General features: G+C 37.7%; 1 protein-coding gene across 1 annotated transcript in view; it reads right to left on the reverse strand.

The window, feature by feature from the left end:
• Positions 1-7,549, reverse strand: part of LOC108684816 (homeobox protein Nkx-2.4-like) — a 38,995-nt gene extending 31,446 nt beyond the window's left edge. Inside the window, exon 1 of the mRNA XM_018189312.1 lies at positions 6,538-7,549. Coding sequence (XP_018044801.1) covers positions 6,538-7,306 — 769 coding nt within the window. The 5' untranslated portion in view covers positions 7,307-7,549. The remainder of the gene's footprint in view (positions 1-6,537) is intronic.
• Positions 7,550-8,008: the final 459 nt, after the last annotated feature.

The raw sequence follows: 8,008 nt of genomic DNA on the forward strand, positions 1-8,008 counted from the left end.
CCTCTTATTTGCTAGCGATACTAGTGATTATTTATTATATTGACGAATAATTAATTTGCAATTATAACAAATCGATCGTTTTTTTAACAAATATTATTTGTTTTTCCTTGATTTGTTCCTACAATAACAGAATCATTTCTCTCAGTGCTCGCATTAGACATAGCGAGAATTAAATTCTTGAGAACTAATTAAAAGGATTGTTACCAACGATTTCGTGTGGCGATAGAGATTATAATAATTATGACATATTCATATTTTTATAAGTATACGTTTAAGCGTATATGGCTGAAGATTCTCCTCTAAATTTGAGCTACCGAAGGCTAGCCAGACGAGCAAGCGAGCGAGCGATCGTCTATCCCTTGTCAGTTGGCGAGGAGCTGTCAAAAATGAACGCGCTTGGGTGCGGACAAAGGGAACGATTTAGGCGCTGCGAAGTGCTACGTCATCGGAACACGGGAGGTCCCCGAGATGAAGTTCCGAATTATTATGCCTGTGAGAACCGTATTTCTCGAGCCGTCAGTGAAGTCGAGGGCGAGAAAGAAATACCACTTGAGCGCAGGAACAAACACCGTCAAATTTGTTTACCTCGGCGCGCCCGTACGGGAGAAATCGTACGGAGCTCGTAGCTCAAATCCACTGTGCATCGAGCAAAAGTAATTGTCGTATTTTCGGCGGAAGAAATCGACGCATTTTTCATCGAAGGCTCCTCGCGTTACGCGGATATCCGAAGTTACGTTCGATAGCCTATATTCGATAGCCGATTCAAGTACCCGATGAGTTTTCGTGGCTTCGCCTCACCTCCTATTGGGATTAATTGTTGCACTGATTACTAGACGCCCAGCATTCGAATTAATCAAAACTGATTCGCGAACCACTTGCCTGATATCGTATATGAATTTTATAAGCACGTGCTCTCTTAAGATCAACTTGATAATCATTTTTACAAGATTTTTACAAGTATATACGATTTCCTCTTATCTATGGTTGTATATGTCAGTACTGAAAATACATTCACATATACATGTACAAATATTATAGACAAATATTCACATATACAAATATTTCAGTGTATGACACGATCTAGATTGTTACGCTGGTTGCAACATGTATTGCATTTGAATTAATTAAAACAAACTCGTCACTTGTCTATTATTTCTACTTATTCTATCTACAAATTTTACAAGCGATCTCTTGAAATCAACTTAATATATCCTTTTACAAATTCATATACGATCTCTTCCTACCTGCATTGTTGCTCTGATTACCAGACGTTCTATTTCGAATTAATCAAACCTATCTCACTTTTGTTATGATATATTCTATTCATAAATTTTCTACACCTGCGATCTCTTGAAATTAACTTGACAATCCTTTTTATAAATTCTCCTTTCTTTTTTATAAATTTTTATTCGTATACAATTTCCTCCTACTTGGATTGTTACACTGATTACCAAATACTCTGCATTTAAATTAATCAAAATTGACTAATGTATTTGTTATGATATATTCTAGTCGCAAATTTTATAAGCCCGCGCTCTCATGAAATAAATACTTGATAATTTTTACAAATTATGGTCTCTTTTCGTAAATTATACAATTTCGAAAAGAGGTTCTTCTAAATATTGATATGCGATTATCACATGTTAACATTAATTGGTACTGCGAGGAATTTCACGTAAATCACATAGGTGATGTAAATTATTATGTTTCTCGTACGATGCCATCCTTTTAAAGCTGCTCGTCAGCAGTCACCGAGAACAATGCGTGAGGATACGACTGACGGGACGGGATGTTTCGATGTAACTTCTGCCAATACACGAAGGCAGATCCTGATGATGGGCGAACAACGCGCGTGCAGGAACTCGTTAAATAAATTGACGTTTCTCCAACGTCTACCTGACCACCGGCGTCGCACTCTGCCTCACGTCGAACATCCCCGTTTCAAAACGTAATTATGTGGCCGACCGACGGGGTGGGGAAGTCTCCACAGTCTTGGCTCTTCAGCCTCCAATTAGGTGACAAAAGCCCAAAAGATTTCTCGCTCCGAATCACAGACGTCTTCGCGTACCGCCCACAGTGTGAAAGTCGTCCAATCCAGCAGGATAAAAATATCTCGTCTGATGGCATATAGATATAGACGTAACATTTAATTTCGCGCGTCGATTGCATAATTTTGCTTATTATGTAATTTCGCGTTTCACTTTAATTTTACTCTAATTAGATCTTATTTAAAGCGTCACAATCATGTGTCACAGGATCTGTAACTTGTTATTAAACAAGTTTGCTATGGAAATCCTATTCACGATCTCAGTTTGCGTAATGCAAAGACAAATTATTGATGAAATTGATTCTCGAAATTACGTGTTTTTTTCTACTAATATGTCTACTAAATATGTCCTAGATAGTAAATAATTTTATTAGAACCACTAGAAATTAAAACTGTAATCAAAATCTTAAACGTTTAGCAAGGATAAAGTAGAGTGAAAATATAATAAATACCTATCAAGAGTCTGATAGAACAAAACTGATAGTTTATTATTATTATAATATTAGGAAGTTTCATATTTGAAAAAACGTAGAAAATCAGATAGAAAGAGAAAGATAAACATATACCAAACTGAAACGAATGAAATATAGAAAAATATAGAAAAAAAGAAAAAATATAAAACAAAAAAAATTTTGCCGAGTTTAGAATGTAATAACAATTAAAATTTTTTTAATGGAGATATTTTTTATTATTTGTTTTAAATACAATTTTTAGCTGAATGAACTACAACTTCTGATTTATATTTTTATATCAATAGGCATAGTTATGCATTTTTAATAATATATATCATTTCTATTGTATATAATTGATTTAATTTTAATTATAATTTTAATCACATTACGTAAGATTAATAGTAAAAAAATGGAATTGCACTGTCGTTCACGACGCAATGCTGCATACTCACATGATTATATGTATAGACGACAAATCGTAAAAAGTTATAAAAGAAATTCATACAAATAATGTTTACGTGGCGATAAGAGCAAAAGTTTTCAATAGGATGTTTCTAAAATGTAAATTGCAAACGCATAGCACAATCAATTGATGATCTATCATTGAAAAAACGTCAAACTAGAATAGCATAATGATATTAAAAAAGTTAGATCGAAAACATTAATGAGTGGATTCTCCTTGATCTGAAATTTTTTTGAATGCACAGCGAACAATGTATGACTGGTATTTAAATTTGCTCTTTATAGAATTCACAAAGAAATAAAACAAATAGATTATAAATTAAAAATCAAATAGAAAAATCTTTTTTTCAGTCGAAGCAGATCTTAGTGCTTAATAATATTCATACATATTTTACAAATATTTATTACATTTACAAATACTAATAATACACATTGCTATAAATTATTTTCAGTTCTATAACTGCGTATCAATTCAGTTTGTCGGACTTGAAATACAATCATAAATTGAAGCTGGAAAATAACATATTACAAATTACATTGAACACTTTAATAATGTTGGTAATAAACATCTTAAAGTATTCCAAAGAATTTCCACCTATAATATAATTGATAGATTAAATTATAATATAATTAGTAGATAGATTATATTCCACATTATATTCCACGTTAATGATTTGGCAAAAACTCTTTCGTGATTTACTTTATACTATCATTTCGCGCATGCAATCTACATAATACTGCCACACAGTCGCAGTTTTAGAAAACGAATTCGAACGATCGCGAAGCGCATCAGGGAAACGGTCTCGTTTGCAACTCCATGGATGAACGCGGGGTTTCCCTGCGCGCTCTGTTTATTTTACAAGGGGCGACGATAAGTCCTGCGAAATCGAATTCGTATGGTGCTGACGGGCATCCGCGCGTCTGAGGCATTTAACTCGAGGACCAGTCCCTCTTATTTGTTTAACTAAAATCCTCAGCGCCGTCCACTAGTCGCGCTTTTTCGAATTCTGGATCGATACGGCGAGAGCGACGAGCGATCGGCTCGCTAAAGTGGCGCGTGCGATGGACGAAAATCCACAGAGGAGAGACGAATGCCTTGTTGACACAAGTCGCATGAAAGATGCGCGCATTGTTGGCCGACGGTGGTATGCGCGACGTTCCTTTTGTGGACACTGAAACGCGAAACTTATGCGGCGCCCTGGACATCCAAATGGATCCCCGAAGTGTCAAAGCTCCTACACTTCCCGAGGATGCTTTTACGCCAATCCTTTTAAACTGTTCCACTTAAAGAATATCACTGCAAATTGCTGACTGCTCTATCTCCACTTACTTTATGGACGATTAAATTCAAAAGTCTCGTTTTTAATTCTCCATTTACAACTATATTTTTACTTTCTCTATCTGCAATCTGGGTCTTTTTTGTTTAGCCCAAGTTTTTTCACTGCTTTTCTCAGACTTTTAAAAAATTTGGAAAAATTCAGGATTACTTTTCAACATACTGCGTTTCTCTATACTGCGTTATCAAATAGTTTAATTCAAATGTTAAAATCTTTAAATTAAAATTTGAGAAAAATGAACAAGAAACTTGAGAATGAAATTTTGCTTGTGCTAAAAAAAAATCCAGATTGCGGAAGAGCTAAGATACAAAAATAGATTTAGAACCCTTCTTCTCTGTTATATCTAGAATCAAATGATTTGAGAAAGATCAATCTGAGAAAATCAATTTGCATCTTCATCTTTTATGAAGCTGTATCATTGCAATCTTTTCAAGAATTCCAGCAAATCCTATCCTCACAATTTGTTGGCTTATTTGTAGAAAGTTCCTACACGCTTTTGAAGAATAAACTCTAGTCCTCTTTCTCTCATAGAACACTTAAAGACAGTTGTAAACTGAGAAATGCCGACGGGTTCTCCTTACCAATTAACGATAGCGCATTTTCGTCAACTTTGTAATCCGAAACCGACACTCTCTCGTCGATCCCTAAATGGAGCTAAGATATCCATGGTCTTGTCGTTACAAGATCGATAAAAGCCTGACGGACGTGACTCTTGGAAGGCGGAAGGAATAGCTCGTTAGAAGATAGGTTTTTATCCGAGTACAACATACTGCGTACATCGTTCTCTCTTTCTTTTTCCTTCTCTTTTTCTCCGGAGTCGCTTCGTGTCGTGCTTCCGGCATTTATACACAAAACACAAGATTTTGATGAATATCTGATAACGTTAACTCTCGCGCGTGATTCTCCGACGTTCCTACAGATTTCACTCGCCATTTTTTCAATCGGTGATTAAATAACAGGTGTAGATCGTACGTCTAATGTCGGTTTTCATGCCGACGATCGTCAGGAAGAACACGTCTTCTTTGAAAGTATAAGCGTCATATTCTATGAGACTACACACCGAGCCTCTCTGATAAATACAGACCCCTCGAAACTCATTTAACAGGCTGACAGAATGACTATTTGCATTCGATAACTCGGTAACGTTTAGCAGACAGACTAACTGTCCAAGACATAATTCATCGAATGACTGAATTAATCAATATGTAGTCGAAGTCCATGAAGGCTTTTTGCTCATCTAACGAGCATGTAAATGTATGTAGATATATCAAACAAAATATTCCCTCCATTAGCGTAAAATCGTTTCTCAAATTTTGAAAATGATCATTTCTATTATTGCTACGATTGACTTTTAATACAATATAATCGCATTTTTGGACGTCTATATAGTTGCAATGATGATTAAGGATTTTGCAAACAAAATCGTAATAAAGAAAAATGAATCTTTTTGAAAAATATTTCGTAGAATGTAATAGTAGTTTTATGTAAAGTTGATCAAATTAATGAAAAATTGATATCTGTTTATTAATTATCTATGATTATATTTTTCACATTTTTATATATTCACAAATTTGATATCATAACACATATATATATATATTATAATTTATTGTATCGAGAGATTAAATATACACAATTTAGTTAAAGTTGCTCATTCGTTCATCTCCATTCATTATGTCCATTTCCATCAGTACAACAATAATTAATCATTTAACTTATTTTTTATCGTTTTTACATTAGTTCTACATGAAAAAAAACGATTGTACTGAGATCTAAAATTTTGCTGGATTTAAAAATAATTTTGTTGGAAATAGAATTGTTATATCAAAATTTTTGCAGCATTGTTCATCATTTTTTCTAACAAAATTAATTTCAGATCTATATCTAACTAAATTTTAGATTCTACAGCAAAATCGTTCTTTTCGTGTAAGAATTCAGAAATTCATCAGAATTCAGTAATTAATCAGAAAAAGATAAAGAGTAAAATAAATCATTAAAATTAATCTATATCTACATCAGTATAAGAAATAGATTTAATAGATGTTAGACATTACTATACGTCTCCCAGTCGACATCAACTAAAAATCACAGAACATCAACAATGTAATTATTATTTTATTAATACCATGTTATATTACATTTATAACATTATATTGATATTACATTATTTTAGTTGATATCGATTGAGATTTTGGATTTTCTTCAATGATTTTCTTTGAATAAAAGACAAGCTACTCACTGGCAAAACGTGGGTCATTGGTGGCCGGTGGCGCTGGTGCGTACCACGGATGATGATGCGAGGAGACCGCGTGGGACCTCATGGGATCCGTGGCTGTGGCCGTGGCGCCCACACCGGGTCCGGCGTGATGATACGGCGATAATTCCGCGGCGCAATATTGATATTGCGACGTGAGCTGCATAGTTGCGTAAGGATTACCCATGGCACTCATGCCTCCGCCGGCACCGCCGGCACTGCCGGCACCACCGCCACCGGGGGCGGCCCCGTTGGCAACGGAAACTGGTCCGGGGGTGCTGCCGCCGGGCGTCGAACCACCGTGCAGCGGCGGGCTGCCGCTGCTTGCGCTCGAGCTACCGGTGTTACCACCCACCCGTGCACCGCATGCGTTCCCGTAAGGCGAGCCCTGGGAATGCGTTACGACGCCGACACCAACACCGACGGCGGCGGCGGCAGCGGCGAGTTCGAGCTTCCGGTAAGACTCCTCGATCGGCGACAAAATATCGGTTACGCTGAAAGGCGTAGTGTGGGCACCAGCAGCTTGCACGTGGGATGAGTGCTGCTTGGGCGACAGGCTCATCGCCAGATCGATGCCATTGAGATCCGACAGCAGGCCGGCCTGCTCCAACGATTGCTGTTGTTGCTGTTGCTGTTGTTGTTGTTGTTGTTGCTGTTGCTGCTGCTGCTGTTGGTGCTGGTGATAAGTCGTGGCGTTGCCATTACCGCCTTGATTACCGCCACCGTTTCCGCCGCCGCCGTTGCCACCGCTCATCTCGGCGAGCCCGACGCCGTCGAAATACTTGAAGCTCACGCTTCGCGGAATGATGAGGCCGGCGCTAGCCGTAACAACGGCGCATTATGACTCTACTGCTCTCTTTCTCCTCTCTCTCTCTCTCTCTCTCTCTCTCCCTCTCTCTCTCTCTCTCTCTCTCTCTCTCTCTCTCTCTTTCGCGTCTAGTTCGCGATTACCGATCGCCAACGTAGCTTTCACACGATCGTCGGCACCTCCTTTTGAATTACGTCTCAACGGACGATTTATTAACTCCGAACGTCCGATTTTCACTATAAAATTTCGACAGTATGTCACTCGAACGATCGTTCACTCGAGATCGAAATCGGTACACACGACTAGTTAATCCCACAATGCCACAAGTCACTCGTATAAGTTGATGTGCTCACTTATTATTATAATGGGTCACGGGCGCACAGTAAAAAATTCTCCGTCTTCACTAACATTGGGACCGTTTGTCCCCGAAATCAATGTATAGCCCGCAATCATTCGCCGCGAGCCGGGGTTTGTCCCTCTTTCTCTTTCCCTGATCTCGATCACGTTTAAACGCACGCATAGCTCTTGCAATCGCGAAAACCAATTCTTATACAATTCTTATACACAAACACGACAGCTCACCGGAAGTACTCAATCTGCAAAACACTGATTTCAAGCTCCACTATCACTAGATATTGGCCGAGATAA

Source organism: Atta colombica, unplaced genomic scaffold (assembly GCF_001594045.1).
Source record: "Atta colombica isolate Treedump-2 unplaced genomic scaffold, Acol1.0 scaffold140, whole genome shotgun sequence".
NCBI classification, from domain to species: domain Eukaryota; kingdom Metazoa; phylum Arthropoda; class Insecta; order Hymenoptera; family Formicidae; genus Atta; species Atta colombica.